Source organism: Uranotaenia lowii, chromosome 2, assembly GCF_029784155.1.
Source record: "Uranotaenia lowii strain MFRU-FL chromosome 2, ASM2978415v1, whole genome shotgun sequence".
Lineage (NCBI taxonomy): Eukaryota > Metazoa > Arthropoda > Insecta > Diptera > Culicidae > Uranotaenia > Uranotaenia lowii.
Window position 1 is genome coordinate 206,636,419 of NC_073692.1, and position 19,533 is coordinate 206,655,951.

Consider the following 19,533-nt stretch of genomic DNA (forward strand, 5'->3'; position numbering starts at 1 on the left):
AAAACATCATCCGATAATATCATCTGGTTGAAAATAATCGACTAAAAACATGAGGGGCATTAATATGGAAGAAACAGAAAGCATTGAAATAATCGCTCAAGGGGTTTTCACTGAAAACTCAATAAAACATTCGAACGAATATTCGAAACGAAAAATCGAAAGTGACATAAAAATCTGTGAATTCTGTGAAAATTTAAAAAATTCTGTGATCTATGACACAGATTCTGTGATGAAATTTTGCTCAAAATTATGTGATAATACAGATTTTTCTGTGATTTCGGCAACCTTGCCTATACCATACACTATTCAGGAAAAAATCGATCGGGGAATCTAGAAGTTCTAGACTAGAACAACCTTTTTCTGTGAAGATTTATTTATTTATTTATTTATTCATTGAACATGTAGTGGAAGGTCATTAAATTCCTTTTTAAATACTACATTTAGTGCTGCTAAGCTTGTATTCAAAAGATTCCTTATGACTATAACTATTCTAACTATTCTCTTAGTATACATTCGATGCAAAAACTTACTGAATCCCCCCATTGAAAAAGCTATGACACTTTCTCCGAAATGAATTTAAAGTGTTACTTGTTTTTATACGATTTGCGAACAAAATATTAGAGTTTTTGCTAATAATTTTTCCCAAGATCTTCAAATTTTACATTTTTTGTGCTCAGATATGTTAAAATTCCTTCAACAATAAATATTAACTTTTTTTAAAATGATTTTCAATAAAAATTATTGCAAAAATGTTAAATTTCGAAGAAAACATGAAAATTGACAATAAAAATTATCTAAAATAAGCCATAAAATAAAATTGCAACACTGTAGCAAATAAACAAGGACAGTGTAATAGAGATGTATTCTCTTTGATTATTTCTACTCAAAAAATAAAAAATAAATATTAGAGGTAAAATTTACCTTTTTGCGAGGTGATTTTTTCCACCCCTCTTTTGAGGTAAATTCTACCTTTTTTCAATTCACCAAGCAAAAAGGTAAATTTTAACTTTCCGCATTCACCTGGCAAAATAGTAAATAATACCGTTTTCCCATTCACTGATTTAAAAGGTAAATGGTAGTTGGTTTGATTGGTTTCTTCAATAAAAATAAAACAAAATTCATTCAAAAATTTATATTTATTTGAAATAAGTAGGGACTTTCACCTTATATTTATTTTTGAAATGTATCACCGTGTTTAAAAAAAATATTGAGGTAAGTCCTTTTTTCGCCAGGCTTGTGGAAATTCGACTTTTCGTTCTTCCGCGCCATAATGACCACTGAATTCTCCTGCACTGCGTGAACAACTGCCCTTCTCCGTTCGACTAATCCGGTCAGGTCCGGCTCTCCGGAATGATATCTGGAGGATGACGTGTAGAACACCTCGAAGTTGGGCCGATCTGAAACAAAAGCAAAATATTATGAAGAGAACCAGCACAACTAAGAAAACACTTACCATCCTGTTCCGATTTTCTCATATTGGGCACAAAACAGAACTTCCATTCTGAACGACAAAACAGCTCAACCTCAATTTACGGATTCGGCAAATAGTTACTTTTTTCGAGATGAATTGTACCATTTTGTTTAGCTCAATCCAGGTCAACTTTACCTCGCTACGAGGTAAGTTTCACCTTATTTGGATTATCCTTTTTTCTAGGTGAATTATACTTTTTTATTCAGCTCAAATCAGGTGAACTTCACCTCGCTACGAGGTGAGATTTACCTTTTTTGGATTTACCTTTTTTTCAGTGAATTGTACCTATTTTCCAAACTCGATTCAGGTAAATTTTACCTCGCTGTGAGGTGAGTTTCACCTCGAAGAGGTAAGAGTTACCTTTTTGGCTTTCACGAGCGTTCACCTTGATATCTCGGTAAATTTTACCTTTTTATTATTTCCCGTGTCTAGAAAACAGAATGTAGTTGTGAGTTGAGTAAAGAAAATTAAAATTTAATCATTCTACAATATAGTAAACTGAAAATAATTCTCACCTCAAATATAAGATATAAATACCTCTGGAGTGAATTTTGGCCTTACGTAATTTCATGTGAATTTTAAGTGACCGTCATTAGTGGAAATTTTCTTAGGCGAACGGTCAAGTGAATTGAAAGTGATCGAGCATATGGATTGGAAGTGTATGCTCAGTTCATTCAAGTTTTTCTGTAAAATCGATTTTTCTTTGATATTTTTTGTATTCGAGCATACACCAATGCATTTTTTCAAGGGTTGTATTTCAATTATTTTATTTAATCAGACATTCAGAAGTTAAAATTAGATTTTAATTTATTTGCTTTGTCCAAAAATGTTCCGATTCCGAGAAGCAATTATCGTTGCGAAAAGTCTTTCCGGAACCTAATATGTATCAGAATCTTAAAAATACCAAACAAAAAAATTAACATTTACATACAACCATTGATTGATCTATCTTACTAACTTACAACAAACATTTCAGCGCTCGTTGATTGATGATTTCACATGAAAATTGCAACTTTTTCCTGTCTCCAGTTCTAGTTGCTTTTTGCCAACATAATTTTTACCGAAATTTTTGAAGTTATTGTTTATTTTTATTAATTTTGAATAAATTAAAGAAAAAAAGTTGTTCTAGACTCCCCCGATCGATTTTTTTTTCCTGATTAGTGCGTAGGATGAGGAAAAGTCTCCTGAGGCAAATTTTCAGAGATGCTATTTTTTTTCTCTTGAAATTTTTCTAAAAAAAACCGTGTATAAAGTACGACTGTTTTCATTTGCTCCAAATCTTCAATCTTCAATTTCTCATTTTTTTAATCTTTCATTTTTTTTTATCATTCCCTTTAACCTAGCATTTAAATTTTTTAATGCAAATTGAAAACATACATTTATAAAAAAAAAAGAAGGTTTCAAATTGATGTTAATTCTCGTATTCTTCACGATAACGAGCAAACATGAAATCGTATCAGAAATAATAACTTAAGTCGTTTACAATGGTGTGGCGAATCGCAATTCCAACTACATAGTGAAAAGATCGTACAAAATGTCGTATGAAGTCAGTTTAAATCGGATATGATAGAAAGTCTGCCATGTTTGTAAAGTTTTAAAGAATTTCTGCACCCGCGCGGGTTTCTAGTGAGAAAATCATTGTCATGTTTTCTCCCAGTACGTTTCATATACATTAAAAAAAGTCGTATGAAACTCGAAAAATCAGCTTTTACCTACCAAAGTGGAGGCTATATACATATGTATATATTTTCAACTTCTGCTTCTGCCATTGGGCAATTCTTGCAAATACACCATCTGATTTGTAGCAATCTGGTTGCACTGTTGGTCGCAGAGAGAACATCAAAGCTGTTCTCTCACTTGACCCACGCGGAAGAAAAAAGGAACGAAATCGTCTTCAAAATCTGCTAACATGGCGAACTTTTTATCATTTCCGATTTAAACCATTCAATCCTCGACTAACAATTGTTACGACCTTTTACTTGCGTTAGTTGGAATTACGATTCGCAGTAACGCTTTTAATGACTTGAGTTATCATTTTTAATGCGATTTTATGTTTGCTGGGCTCTGCAACCAGCAGTGATTTGATGGTTATAATAGCAAAATCTTGCGCTCTCTTGCATTCTTCCGATATGTATGAATAAGGTGTCGGATAGTGCCCAATTGGTGTAGTTTTCGTCGCCTAACAAAGAAATGAAATTTATGTATGTAGGTATATTGCCTCCACTTCGGTAGGTTAATGCTGTTTTTTCCACTTTCATACGATCTTTCTATAAAGTATATGGAACTTATATCAAAACAGCATAAGAATATAGCTACAAAAATGTTTGCTAAGGCCCATTTACACTTCTCGTGAAAATGACCGTAAAAAATCTTATTTCATAAATAACTCAACATTGCGACGAAACTAGTTTTTATAACATGGCGGAATCGATGAGGAAAGTTTGAAAAATGAAATTTCAACCGGACTCGTTCCTTAAAACCTTCTAGAACTATTTTTATTCCGATTCCCCCACCATGACGAAATTTCCGCGGTGAATAATTGACAAAAAAAGTTTTTTTCACGTTAATTTTAACTTGACCTGTAAACCGGTCTTTAGAAGTTTTCAGACCATAATTCATGCTCTGTTGTACCGTCTTCATGCTAATTTTATGCTTTGAATGTTGTATTTCATAATTTAGAAAACCAAATTTGGTTCTTAAAAATTTTCTTCTTACTCTCCTTTTATGGATATTTATTGTCGCTGCTCGATACCAACAAACGCTTCATAAGAACGCAATCAAACCCGTTGATTATGGTTGAAATTCAATCTCCAAAATTCAAATTCAATACACGCCTTATCCTAGTTTAGTGCTTATTTAAATATTTAAGCTAAACTGTGCAACTTACCTTTAAGTTTTGAATAGTATTTATTTCGTTTTATTGTTTAGATTATAACTGACTTTATGTTGTAGCGAAAAATTCGTAGAACTGATTGGCATTCCATTCAAAATTGCTACCCCAAATTGGAAAGATTCGCCCCGAGGTTAGCCATTACAGATTAGTCTAATGTAGATTGTAGTTATGTAGCTAGTTACCGTAGAAATCATATCTACTTCAGATTCACGACTGCACTCTGCCTTCAAATCATTTTTCGTATCGTTCCCATACCCAATTTCGCTCTCATCTCGTACTCGATATCGCTTTGGGGTTCCTTTACATGTTTGTTGGTAACTCTGTGCTGAATGTTTGAACTTTTCGGTGTGGTTTTATTTGTGAGTTTTTTTTATTGACGTCAATTCGAGGTTTTTGCTTAACATGGGAATTTTTTGTCATCTTTGCTATCGCCTTCCGAACATCTTCGCACAATCAGGAGCGGCTTGTTGAACTTCTGTGCGGTGGCATTGGCGCTGCACGATCAAGGATACATGGCCAAGGGAATCCGCATAGATTCAGGCGATCTGGCTTATCTGAGCTGCTTGGCACGGGAGACCTTCGAAAGGATAGCCGAACGTTTCAAGCTGCCCTGGTTCAGTCGGCTGACGATTGTGGCTTCTAACGATATCAACGAGGAAACGATTCTCAGTTTGAATGAGCAGGGTCACAAAATCGATTGCTTTGGAATTGGCACTCATTTGGGTGAGTATGGGGAGATGTTTCCTTGGGGAAGGATTTTTTTCTAAATTACTTTTATCGTATTTTAGTAACATGTCAGAGGCAGCCGGCCCTCGGGTGTGTCTACAAAATGGTCGAAATCAACACCCAGCCGCGGATAAAGTTGAGCCAGGACGTGGCCAAGGTAACGATGCCGGGCAACAAGAACGTCTTCCGGCTGTACGGAGCCGATGGGCACGCACTGATCGATCTTCTCCAAAGGGTGGAGGAAAATCCTCCGGAGGTCGGCCAGAAGGTGCTCTGTCGGCACCCATTCCAGGAGTCGAAGCGGGCCTACGTCATTCCGACCAATGTCGAGGCCCTTTACAAGGTGTACTGGGCAGATGGACGGGTGACGCAGGCGATGCCGTCCCTGAATGAGGTGCGCACCCGGGTGCAGGAATCGCTCAAGACGCTACGCCAGGATCACAAGCGGACCCTTAACCCGACGCCCTATAAGGTAATTGAACATTCTATATCTAACAGATAAGCTTGTGGCTGCGTTACGGATGATAAAACTTTATACCATGGGTGGCCAACTTTTTCGAAAATGAGATTTGTCCGCGGGTCAAAAAATTTGTTTTACAATTTTTCTCCTTTTTATTGTTTTTGACGAAAAAAAAAAAACAATGCATTCGAAACAAATTTATATATTAAAAGAAAAACATATAAAAAAGTTGTAACAATTGTGGCAACATCGAATTTTCTTTCTTAGATCTTCATATGGTCATCAATGTTAATATCGATTGTTGTTTGCACACGCAAACAGTTTTCCAAGTGTTCATCAGTTATTCATGTTCTTGTTGATGATTTGATATGCTTCATTCGAAAAAAAAAAGCTGTTCACACCTGTAGGTGTTTCCAAATAGTGAAATCATAAACAAACCATGTTTATAAAATACAGGATATTTCTCTTTGTCCAAATATGATTTGTAAATTTTTTCCAGAGCAGCCTGATGAAATTTTTCCCTTAACTGGGCATCACAGCACATTTCAGTGTTCCATTTGCAATGATCCTGGCAATGAGCTTACTTCAACGGAAAATGGTGTTGCAAATACATTAAAAAGTACACGATTCTTTTTAAAATCTTGGAATTGGTTTTCGAATTCCAATTTCAAATCTGATATCAGATCAGATTTGGTGATGACTGGCTGTAACGACAATGTAGGAAAGAGGGTGAAGGTTCGTGTCCTTAGCTGTTGTTCTCAAAGTCCAAGTTTCATTTGGAATGCAGGAACGATATGGTACATATTGTGTATAAGTAATTCCTTTCCTTGTAGGCGAGTATTAACCATGTCAAGATGACTTATTATATCAACTAGAAATGCAAAGTCGCGAACCCACTGCTTGTCTTCAAATCCGGGAAAGCTTTTTGTTTTGCTTGCAAAAAATGATTGAATTTCGTCTTTTTAATCGAACACTCTTCTTAACATTTTAGCACGGCTTAGCCACCTTACTTCCGCATAAAATGTTACATTATTGAACCCAACATCCAAGGACTTTAAAAACTCTTGGAATTGTCGGTGATCCAACCCTTTCGACTTTATAAAGTTCACAGTTTTGATGACCACTTTCATCACATGATCCATTTTGAGGGACTTTGCGCATAAACTCTCTTGATGAATTCCTATACAATGAAAATTTAACATGGCAGAATTGCCAACTTTGTGGGCTTCATTTTTGATTAACTTTACCAATCCTTCATGTTTACCAACCATTGCTGGAGCACCATCTGTTGCTAAACCCGATAGATTTCCGAGTTTTAACGACATGCGTTTCATTGTGGATGTTACGGCTTCCAAAAAATCTCTTGAACAGGTCGTATCCTTCAGCGGATAGAGGGCAGCCAAATCTTCAGTAACGTTGAAAAGTTCAACATCTCTGACAAATATCGCAACTTGCGTGGAATATCTGTGCTTTTATCGATTGTTAGAGATAGAAATACAATCTGAGATGCGCGATCTTTCAAGCTATCTTCCACATATTTCCCAATATCGTCGACGCGTCTAGTAATCGTTTGGGCATAGAATTTTCACCACACTCTCCTTACATTCTTTAACTACTTCGCCATCGGAAAAAGGTTTTGAGTTTTTTGCAAGAATGTTTGCCACTGCATAACTTGCTTTAACATAGCGTTCAGAATCTTGAGTAACTTTAGAAAATATCTGGCGTTGAGCATAATTTTTTTCCTTTAATTCGTTTACTTTGTCAAACTTGAAACTGCCCATATTCTTTCGCTACTGATACACAATAATTGCAAATCAAGCATATTGGTTTCGATTTAAATTCTGCGAAGAAATAGCTCATTGTCCACTTTTCTTGAAAATTTCGAAGGCCTTCTATGGTTCTTTTTTTCTTCACATTAAGGTTGTAACTGCTAGATGCTATCTTCTCAAACTATAAAAATAAACAAGATAACATGTGATATTATCAATTAGTTGTCCATTCAAATTGTGAGTTTTTTAATGGGTAAATAAATGCGATTGTAAGCAGTTCAAAGATGATAAATGATGTTTCTAGTTTTATAGCATTAACAGGTTATAAAATTTGAAAAGCTGAATTAAAAAAGTGCTTATTTTTAATATTTATTGCAAAACTATTTTGTAAATTTTACTGAACATTTTTTATGCAATACAGGGGAATTTTGTACTTGTAGATTACAAAAATTACACAATTACCCAAATTATAAAGAAATTTTCAATTTTAAGGTTAATGAATGGATTTGCTTACCTTTATTTACACTGCTTTGCAATTTGAATCCAGGGAATTTTATCAACAGATGATGATAACGCACTTTTAATGTGAACTTAGTTTTCCCTCGAGCCAGCACTGATATGGTGCACGGCACTGTTAAGTTTGGAACCACCTTATTCATTAGTTTTTTTTTTTATTTTCTCTTGTTATCTCTATTTTATTGTTCACTACCCAACGTGTTGAAACCGGTTAACTCCTATATCTAAAACAAATCTATAACAAACTTATCACTATGAAACACAATTTTCAACATTTGTTACTTTTGATGTGAGTCCAGCTTTATGCACACATTAATTTCAATCCGCGCTGGTATGGCACTCCGGAAAGATAATGAAAATTCAACTTCTTTTCCACTGTGAGAAGGTCCGAGTATTCTAAATACATACTACGTTTAGATTTCAATTTCCACTTGCTTTTTTTATTTGTTCACTGTTTCACGTGTAGAAATCAACTTACTCCTATCAAAATTTTTTTTTTCTACAGGATTTTCATCTTCTGGGATGATTCATCCCTACTTACTCCTACCAACCACAGCCAAGCGCTTTTTATAGGAAATCGATCACTAACCTGTTTCGACAATTCAGAAACGCCGAGAGAGAATAATGTGAATGCACTCATTATTCGACCTTGCTTGCTCTCTTGGTTCTCTCGTTTTAAGTTTTCCAGATCAGGGTTACCAAGAGCACAGATATTTTAGTTATTTTATGTACATCTAAAAGAAAACTTTATTGAGTGTTGTTTCTAGTTGTTGAACTATTTTGTTTTTTTCGATAAACTTCAAAATATTGAAACTAGGTAATTGAAGTTTCGCGGGCCACGGTTTGGCCACCCATGCCTTAGACGGTCACGGATTATCAACGAAAGCTACGCAGTTGCTTAAACTTTTATTTGTAGTTCCATTCGCTGGATCGGACCAAGTTTATCTCAGATCCTACTCGGTGCCACCGAGTCGGTGGTGGCCTCACCTTTCACGTATCCTAGCCAGAAATGTTTGGACGTACCCTTCTAAACATTAAATAGTTGTACATCACATGCTCAATACCCGCATGTCAAACAGAGTGGCGAGGTGACGTTCCCAAAATTATGTTTATACTCCATGAAGCTATATGATCAGTTTCGACCACTTGTTATACCGCATACCGCATCTCTGAATCTTAGTACTGACGAAATCAAGCTTCATTATACCTTAGTGCAGGCATGTTAAACTCGTTTAAGTGTGCGGGCCGCATTGAAAGCCAAAATCAGTTAGAAAACATAACAAATTAGTTTCGCTGAGATTAGATACAATAAATTGGAATATAGTTATAAGTAAACTTGGAATGAAATTTTGCGTTAAATTTTTATGAAAGCTTTTAATGTTTAACGTGCTTATATTATAATGCATTATATCTATTGTCCTGATATCAGGTTGAAGTTAATTTGTCACTGACACTTTCATTATTGATGCTAAATATTTATGAGATAATCTCGAACGATGAAGAGTTTTTGTGGCCTTCATTATGGAAAAAAGCTGCTCACATAGATAGCTACAGTTGCGTTCAAAAAAGAATGAAATCGCGTAAAGCTGAGCACCCACTTTCAACTTTGACGAGCTGCCATTTCTTTCTCGGTTGATATTTTTTCATGAAAATTTCACACAATCTAGTTCAACTATTTAACTAACACTATACGGAATTTGAAGTCTTTTCAATGACGGGAAACAAAGATAGAGCTCCGTAAAAAAGAGAAATTTGGAATTGCTTCACTAAACTTGCTGTATCTTCGACAAATTTCATTGAAAAATCTTGAAATTTGGTCCAAAGATGTAAAAATGTTTGTTCTAATACCAGGCCAAGTTTCGTCAAAATCGATGAACGTGATCAAAAATGGTGCCGGGTAGAAAATCAGGTTCATTATCGCCCAACATACGATTTCATTCATTTTTGGACGGATGTTTGTATGGAAAACATCGTAATCCATGTATTCTTGGTTTTTCCTTCAACAAAATCAAAATTTATCACAAAGACTGTTGTAAATTGATAATTGATAATTGACTGATGTACTTCTGTGTAATAGGGAATTTTGTGAATATTTAAGACGGGGCTATGCGGGCCGCATTGACCAAGGCCGCGGGCCGCATGCGGACCGCGAACCCCCAGTTTGACATGCCTGCCTTAGTGTTTGTGACCTCGGCATTGCGAAGCTGTAGAGGGTATTTTCGAGCGTACGACTACGTTTTATCGTTCATGTGCAATATAAAGTTAAATTATATTGCTAGAAATGATGAGGCTCTAGTAACCAGCGCCCAAACGCGAAAACCATTTCGTACACCCATAGAAGAGGTTGCAAAAATCCAATGCCTATTAAGCAAATCTCTGTGCTGAAAATGCGCTTAAAAGTGTACTGTGCCAAAGATGATATGATTAGAGAAGCACTACTGGCATAAAGACTCGAGCTCCCTAGAAAAATGAGGCATGACCACTACATTCAAGCGAAATAAGAAAAACATTTTATGTAACTTTCAATCCAAAATGTATCCCAAAAAATAGAGAGAATCGAACTCATTGAAACATCTCATCTCGGCTTGCCAATCCGATATCTTATCCAGTGCACCACACGCTCATTTTTTTATAACCATTTATGGTTCTTAAATTACCATTTTATAGGTTTTGCTTGTAAACCGTAATTTTGGTTATTTTTTAACAAAATTTTTAGAAAGAATTTTAATCATTTTGATAGTTCTCAAGCATTAACCACAAAATGGTTGAAAAAATTGGTATTTCTTTATCGCCATTCTGGAAATGATTGCTTTTGCAGCCGGGTGCGTTTTTCGATAAAAAACGAATATAGGCATTAATCCGTTTTGTATTGCTAGAAGTGAAAATAATACGGCAAACGTTTCCTGCTGAAGGTAAGTCTTTTATGAATAATATGCGAGATATTCGAAATTAATGCGAATTATTTGTTCCCCTATAGAAATCTTATACCGATAATTTCACCTCCAAGGAAATTCATTATTGGAATAGAGTCTAATTTGTGGGTGTATGTATATCTCACTAAATCTGCCGTGGCGATAACAATACGAATGTTCCCTGGACTAAAAAGACTGTAAACAAGAGACGCTATCTGTATAAGTGTATATATAAGTGTATAAGTAAAATGCCTTAACAAAACAATTTAAAAAAACGTTTTGGTTACATCCACTTTGTTTGAAATTGATAAGAAATAGTTAAGCAAAATGCAAAACGTGCTCCATAGGTGTTAGCGCTATACACAGAGACGAATTTTTTTCAGTGTCATTCCAATCGCTTAAAAGACTGAACAAACTGAAAAAATTGGAATTGCGAATGTGAATGTATAGTAGAGTGCCCCAAATTACTCGACTTTTGAAAAAGTTTTGCGCTGCAGACTAAAATTGACCCTAGGCCTAGTACAAGAACTCATGCTAAATTTGGCCCAGATCGCATCACGGGAAGGGGTCGCTCAACAAGCCTGAAGTTTGTATGGAATTTCTATACATTTTGTTCGGGAGAAACATGAAAAACCAGTTTTTTATCAATAACTTTAGAATTGGTCCCAAGTGACTTCCTTGTGGTACACCACTGTTGACCGAGAATACACTGGATCTCGTATTCCCTAGCTTCACGAACTGGACTTTTTCTGTCAGGTATGGGCGTATCCTTTGCAAGCAAATACCAGAGATCTCATTTGTACACAACACACAGTATAAGTGTTAATCACATCACAAATGTTGTTAAAATGACTTGTGATCCCTGCATCGTCCATTGTGAAATTTGAGGAACGATTTCTGTCAAATGCGTCACAGTTAATCGCTTTTTCAAAAAGCTGTGCTGAAAATCTATCATCTTTCTTTCTAATCCTGGGTCCATTTGATCGTAAATTAAGCTCTCGATCAGTTGGAGTATGGTAGAGGGAATTGCCACCTCACGACAGTTTTCAGCAGACAGTTCTGTACTATTCTTGTGGATCGGTAAAATATGTTAGATATCCTATACCTTGGAAACCGATCTTCACGAATTGAAGCTCAGAATAACAATGTCAGGGATCGATTTAAGAATTCCGTCAGAATCCTTTGGATTCATACAGTAGCAAAATTTTCGTTGAGTATCTGTGATCGATACTCTAAGATCAGGAATAATTTGGGCTGCTGATTTTCTAATGACTTTATAAAGTTGAACTATACGAAAAGAAATCGTCCCCACTTACAATTTTATTGATTTCCCGGAGTTATTGAATGTTATGTCTATGATGGATTCTCCTGTAGTTGCTCTGTTAGGTCATATTTAGTAGTAAACCTGCTTGAATACTAATCGTGACCCGGTTCGAAACGGTTTGCAATAATTTGCATTAGATTTTATCTTCTATTTTTTTTTCAAACGACTACACATATCTTCATATAATGTTTAAGATATCCTATCACAACAGGAGACTCTGACCTTTGATTACATATCAAACATCAGTGTCTTTAATTAATAATAATTAGAAAAAATCAAACACGTTTTGGATGTTCTATCGCAAACAGAAACTTAAAATTTTGATTGGATATTCCATCTTATTCAAACATTAGCTGGACGTTCTTTAGATACTAGATTCTCAAAACTTTAGTTGGATGCTCAACTCAATCAAGTATGAGTTAGATATACTATCGCAAGTTATAACTCAAAATATCTGATTTGATATTTCATCTCAATCAAACATCAGTTCGATATACTATCGCAACTGGTACTTAAAGCCTCTGATTATAAAATAAGGACGGATCCGTACTGACCACACTCTTGCTCCCATAAAATATATGGGTTTACAGAAGCATAATTTCGTAAATAACTTAGTTTTTTTTCCAAAACCTTTAAATTTTTTGATAATTTTTTTCAGGTTGCTGTCAGTGATAATTTGTACAACTTCATCCACGATCTCTGGCTGCAGAATGCTCCGATCGGTGAGCTTTCGTGATAAGTTCAACGGCGTGTGCCGGACGGCAGCGATTTGCGTCCTGCCTTACCCGTCATTTTTAATCCAAAACACCTCCCACGCGTGTGGAAGGATTCTAATTGTTACGTGTCCCTCACCGAAGTGTGTGTGTGATCAAACATTTATTGGTAAAAATAAGCGAAACTAATAGCTCCTTTGTCTTTGTTAAATATCTGGATGGGATCTTAAAAAAATACCGAAAGGGTCACCTGAAACCTACTTAAAGTTGTTAAAACTAATTGTTATTCCATACACAGAGTTAGTGCTTTAGAGAACGAAAGAGGAGAAGAAACGAGCATATGTATAGAGATGCAATTTGAAAAGGCTAAGACTAAGGTTGGAGCTACTTATGAAAAAGTTAAGCGGCGTGGTTTATTTGGAAAATATGACTCGAAAAATGTGGTTCAGAATGTTTCGTCAATAAAAAGGAAACCGAAACGATATGGACAGATTTAGAGCATTCCGAAGCAAATGTGAACCATTCTGTTAAAATATTTTGATATACCTACTTTCACACAAATCTACCATAGTCAGATATAAAGTACAAGTTACGTAAAATATTAGCGTGTTAATGCTGGACGTTGCCTTGCTCAAAAGTTTGGCGCATGCAAATTCGTATAGGGCGCAAACTAATTGCACAGTCACGTAGAACTTTTTCAACGTAAACTCCAGAATTGCACCTCGTATGTTAAAAAATCTGTTGTTCAAATATCTATTCACTCAAAAGTTTTATTTAGTTTTATTCAAATCAATCCTATTTATTGAAGAAAAATCCAACCGTAAAATCTAATAAAAAAAATTACAAGAACAACCATAAAATCCCACACCAAATCTATTGGAGTTTATTGTGTGCCTTAAACAGGTGTTTACTTGGAAACATACAAATAAAATTACACACAAATAGTGTTTACCTCACAACCAAACAAACAACAATTCGTTCTATAATTACCTACAGTTGAAACTATTCTCATAATCTGAAACTGCAATTTTTGCAGTTTAACTAAACTTCTAGAAGGAATCACTTTTTTAGAACTGCTATAGTTGATGGCACAAGGACAAAAATAGTAAGTAGAAGTCAACCACATAGGAATTCTCGCAATATTTGAAAAAGGACGACGAGTTATTGAGAAAATGGTTTCCAAATTGGGGGACAAAATTTGATTACGTAGATAGATACAGCTGCCCACGGTCTTAACGAAAGGAAAAGAAATGGTAACAGTTTTTCACCAAACATAGAAGGGAATCTTATAAACCAGATAATTATATACCTACTCACATAGCTTTGAATAGATGAATAAATGTGGATGGCTTAATGTAGGGTTTGATTCTGAAATATCACAGTCCATAAAATTCTAGGTTTTTTCTTATTCTTTTTTATTTTCCTGTAGACTTCAGCCGTGAGAATTTTCCTGTAGTGTTCAACGCACACAGTAAGCGCACTTTTGTTCCGGAGATTTCTACAGGTTTGCACCGGACCTTACGATTCTAGCAGGATCGCCAATTGTAAAGTTCGAAGCAGTTTTGTAGCAAAAAGCGTGCGACGCATGTGTATGTCTCTAGGAAACTTTTGCACACTCCTATTCACCAGGTTTTAACTTCCTTATCTTAAAAGGTACGAAGTTACGGTCTGTGGCAATCAATAACGATCAGCAGACAATCTTCCTGTAGGGAATGTATAAATTGGGGCAATAGACGCCATTAGATAGCTATTTGTTGCTGGACTGTGCAGCGGCTCAGTTCAGGATCATCGCGCCGGAACGAGTCCACCGGATTTTCCACACGTCTAGCGTTGACCGTCGAGCGAACCTAGGACAATATCTCCAAATGAAAACTCAAGCGGTTTGAAAGGCCTTTTTTCTAGGATTTTAATTTCTCTCGAATTATTCATCTTCAATATTTGTTTGGGAGGCCAGCCTGAAACCAATGGAATAAAATGTGAGGACAGCTTGGGAAGAATTGAAACTCAAGCGGGTCGGGTTGATAGGACATCTTGAACAAAATGTGTTGTGATATCAAAAAGCCGTAATACTATTTTGTATCAGAAAACTGATAACAATCATCTTTATTCTCGTCAAGTCATATAATCAAGTAAGGTTACAGTAGTGATTGATATATCGGATTATCCATCCGTTATAATGGCAACACTTCTTTTATGATTTCCTAACTGTTCACCTGGCATCTATCTACTACAAATTCACTCTTCGTCGATTCTTAAGCCTAGTCCACACTATAGTGCAACATGAACTGCGATTTTTGTTATGAGACGAACTTTGTTGTTGTTGTTGGAAATGTGAGACGGTCTCAGTGTCTCCCGAAGTAAATGGGAGACGCTGAGACCGTCTCGAGACGAACCGTTCCTAGTGTGGATTAGGCTTTAGAACAATAGCGAATTGACATACTCTCTCTCGCCTCTCTGTTATTGTTTACATTTGCCAGGCGGTTCGTCAGTATACATTAATCGCCGCGGAGTGATGAAAATGCAAATTCAAGAAGGTTTGGAAGAAAAGTTGGAATAAATGTGAAAAAATCGGTAAGTAAATTGACAAAAAGCGAGTTGAGAGAACAGCTTATAATATATATTGTCAATGCAGTTGAAATCCGAAGTTTTCGCGCTGGTGATTGGCAACCTTGCCAAACAGCGACGATGAACAATTTTTCAAACACCTCGGAGATTGGCAACCCGTTCTTTTGTTTGGTTCCGACACTCGGAAGATGTTTTACAAATGTCTGGTCAACATGAAATGTCGCCAGTGATGTCGCCGTCGCTGATGTTGACGAAAACTCCGGTTTGGGGATTCAGCGACAATATTAAATCGAGTTGAAATACATCTAAGGCAAGCCTAGAGGACAGCTTGATGAGAATCGAAACTCAAGCGTTTGAGAGAACAGTTTGAAATAAATTTTAACGACACAAGTCACGTTCTCCACGCGTCCGTTCTCCAGGTCAGTGGCGGCTTAAACAGCGTCTGTCTCGCAGCGAGCGGTTGAATTTATGTAATGCGGCTCCCGCCAGCTAAGTCCAAGATGTCAGCCCCATCGCTGGATAGGGACCTTAAGCTAACAACCTACTGCTCCTGATAAAACAATCGTTACGGAAACTGAGACTAGGAATAACCAAATTGGAACTTTGGCAACGACTTTTATCATGAAAACACGAACTAGAATTGGAACTTGGAATGTTATGACCCTTGCCCAGCCAGTAAGCAGGCTCAAGTTGTTAGAAAAGCTAGCCGCCTCAAGCTAGAGATATTAGGACTGAGGGATGTCCGTTGGCCTAACACTGGAAAACACAAGACACAATCCAGACTGTTCTGCTATACTCTGGCATACGAGGACAACACGCTTCTCGTGAACGAGGAGTTGGTTTCCTAATAAGCCCGCAGGCTCATGCGGCCCTCATAAGATAAGAACCGATAAACGAAAGAATAATCGTAGCCACGAATTAGAAACCTTACAATTGTCCAGGATTATGCGTCAACTGAAGTTGCCGATTTGCAGGAGAAAGAGCAGTTTTACAGTCAATCGAACAGCGTTAAATCAGGCGACTTCAACGCATAGATTGGCTCCGATAATCAGGACTTTGAGCGCATCATGGTCTAGGACAGATGAGCAAAATTTGAGAGCTGTTTGTAGAATTTTATGGCAACAACATGGTGATCGGTGGATCGCTCTTTCCCCATTGACCAGCACACAAGGTCACTTTGGATATCCCGGGATGGTCGAACTAAAAATCGAATTGACCACATTTGCATCAGCCGAAGATGGAGAAGGAGCCTTCTTGATCTCCGCAACAAACGAAGCGCAGACATTGCATCTGACCATCACCTCGTTCTTGGTGAGATACATACGTCTGAGAGTTGCGCGTGTCCAACGGCGCGAGAAGAAAGTCGGGTTAGATAAGGGAATTAGACAGAATATGTATGGTTCATCAGGGAGGTAGGTATTCAGGCGAGTGAGTTGTTGTCCGATGGTCCTAAAATAATATATTTTCAAATATATAGGAGATTGTGAAAACTTATGCTAGACTTTCGAAGGTTTAAAATGTTTTAAATCGAGCGCGTTGCATGCAAGCTCTCATTTCAAATCGCTTGCATTCGAGTCGAACTAAATGCATCGCATGAATGGATTGGTGAAAGCCAAGCATGTTCTCGCTCTCTCCATAAGCTTGCGAGGTGTTATTTTTCTTTCGCTCTCGCATTCATTCATGCAAACGACGAATCTGATGACAACGTAGAAACGAGTTCGATCGGCCGCCCCAAAAGGAGCGAGCCATCATAAAGTCGTCGCCTACCATCATCACACACAACGCAGTCAGCCAGCGGTCGAAGTCAACGTCAACGCGTGTGGGGAGGTCCACAATCGTCTTAAGTTTTTCCACGTTTTCCTCCATTGATCGGGAAAATTCGGTTCGCTTTCGGTGAATTCGCGACGTGTGTGTGCCGTGAAATGTTTGGCGCGTGTGGAATTTGAAAATAGTGCGCTTCCTAAACGAAACCTAAAGTGGAAACTTATTTTTTGGAACAAAGTTTTTATAAGGGATAAAAGAGGTTTGTTAATACCGCACCCCTCACGTACATAAAAAGAAAGAGCGAGAGAGGAACAGAGGAACATTCACATGTACATTTTTATTCATGCTGACCACATCGGAATACACGTAGCATAGCAATCAGACCGAATCACGGTGGGTTATATGGAGTATGCCGAACATGAGCTTTATGTACATTACTGCGAAATCTGTCAGTAACACAGATTTTAAGAATACATTCCAACCCGAGTTTCAGAGGGTCACATATTGATACTTGTTCAGCTTATCACTAATCGATTATGATTTTTCGTGAACGTAACGAATTAAAAAAAAAATTTATTATAATCGAAAGATGTTGAAGAAGGCAAATACGCTCAATATTCAGCAAATACACAGAAACATTGATATAAGATTGAACAGAATAGTATGAGCAGATGTAATCCGAATGAAATGAATAGTAAAGAAAATAAAAAATATGAAGAATAATACCATTTTAAATAATTGAAATAGAACATCCAATATATGAAATCAAAAATATGGCAGTACTTATACAATGTTGTTCAAAGAGCCTGTGCGAGAACCCTGCAATTGACAGGATGAATCGTCAAACGGAAAATATTTTGTCGAAAATGACCATGTGCATAGAAATTGCAATAATGTATCATGTGCACTATAACTAAGTTTGAGTGATACTATGCCGTGGTTGAAAATACCAAAACGCAGAAATGGTAAAATTATTATGACAACGTTTTTGAAATAGCTTCGCAATTTTTTTCTGTGCAAAGCGAAGAAAAAGTCGGACGTTAACCAAAAAGGAGAAAAACGAACAGTTTACAGACTATACATAGTTTTTTGGAGAAAGGACGGAGTTTTTGAACGGAGGAGATAGTGAACAGCATTGATTCTTGAAGAAACAGACGCTGTTCAGTTAAAAAATTAATAATGAGAAGAAAGGATTGAATTGGGAAATAAATCGATCGGTGTCGACAAAGATCTTTTTGAAAATGAATCATTTAGCAAATAAAATGTAAGCCGAAAGATTGAGCAAACCATCAAATGTTAAAATAAATTAATGACTTTACCCGAAGATCTTCTAAATGAGTGAATATCAGTTAACCATCTCTCACCAACTTACGGACGATACAGAGAGAAGATATGCCTGTTCATTGTCAAACTGTTCAGCCAATAATTGAAATTGTGCCAATTGCTTAGAGAGAAAAGAATTGTGCGAATTATTGTAAATTGTGCAGTGATTAGGGAGGTTTGATTATTACCTTTCTAAATACAAAGAATTCTCCTTATTGCTATTCCCTGGTCAAACCACGTTCAATCCGCAGACAGGGGACTTCTAAATCTCAATGTTCTTAAATTTCTACCGTTTCAAGAGATGATTGAATGCAAATAGACAGGATAAAATTAAAAAAAATAAGACCCTATTGAAGGTGCATAGAAGTATTCAATTCATGCCATATATGGAACTCGAAATTTCATTGAAAAGCGCGATTCAGAATGTGAAATTAAGAAAATACTCTTGCATTATCTTCTGTAATTTTCTGAAGTTCTTTAAGAAGTCCAAACAAGCCATGTTGTGGAAACTGTCTTGAATTCATCCAAGTGTCATTCACTGAGCAAAGCATTTTTACCTAAGAACGTTTTCTCAAAATTGGAAAATCCTGTCGGATTATTCATCCCTAAAAATCGGATCGAAAATGGTAAACCGTTATTTTACAATCATTTTTTGGCTGATTGTAAGTTGATGGGATTTCCAATTGTGTTCATCAAATTTTGGATAAATATACCTACTGTTAACAAAATCAAAACAATTACATAAAGTTCGCTACCTACCACTGAAAATAAAAGGCTACAAGCATGAAAACGGCGATTCGCATCTAACTCGTTCCAAAATTTTGAGTCTGTACGCTCGCTCAACTGCTTAACCGCCCGTTTATATGCAGAAAACTGATCCTAAACTTTCAATTAGCACAGCCGAAGTCGGCTGAACGGAGAAGGTTGGTCCATAATTCATCGATGTTAAAAGAAAAGTTATCTAACCGAATGCAATCGGATTGCTAATTCGAGAAAACCCCGACTCCACTGTAACCCACCGTGAAATAGTATTTCAGAGAGGGGAAAGTGTATGCAGTGAGAGAGCGGCGAAGAGAAAGGTGTGTTGATTTGTCACA

At 36.6% G+C, this 19,533-nt stretch overlaps 2 protein-coding genes across 5 annotated transcripts in view; both read left to right on the top strand.

Annotated features, from left to right (window-relative positions):
• The window catches only part of LOC129740973 (nicotinate phosphoribosyltransferase), an 87,970-nt gene extending 73,832 nt beyond the window's left edge, over positions 1–14,138 (top strand). For all 4 annotated transcript variants that reach the window (XM_055732637.1, XM_055732638.1, XM_055732642.1 and 1 more), the window contains 3 exons: positions 4,822–5,087; positions 5,153–5,562; positions 12,730–14,138. In XM_055732637.1, the coding sequence (XP_055588612.1) occupies positions 4,822–5,087; positions 5,153–5,562; positions 12,730–12,807 (754 nt within the window). In that variant the 3' untranslated portion in view covers positions 12,808–14,138. The remainder of the gene's footprint in view (positions 1–4,821; positions 5,088–5,152; positions 5,563–12,729) is intronic.
• A 2,980-nt stretch (positions 14,139–17,118) lies between these two features.
• LOC129744467 (actin-binding protein WASF2) overlaps positions 17,119–19,533 on the top strand; it is a 110,684-nt gene continuing 108,269 nt past the window's right edge. The window contains exon 1 of the mRNA XM_055736989.1: positions 17,119–17,372. The gene's annotated coding sequence lies outside the window, so the exon portion shown is untranslated. The remainder of the gene's footprint in view (positions 17,373–19,533) is intronic.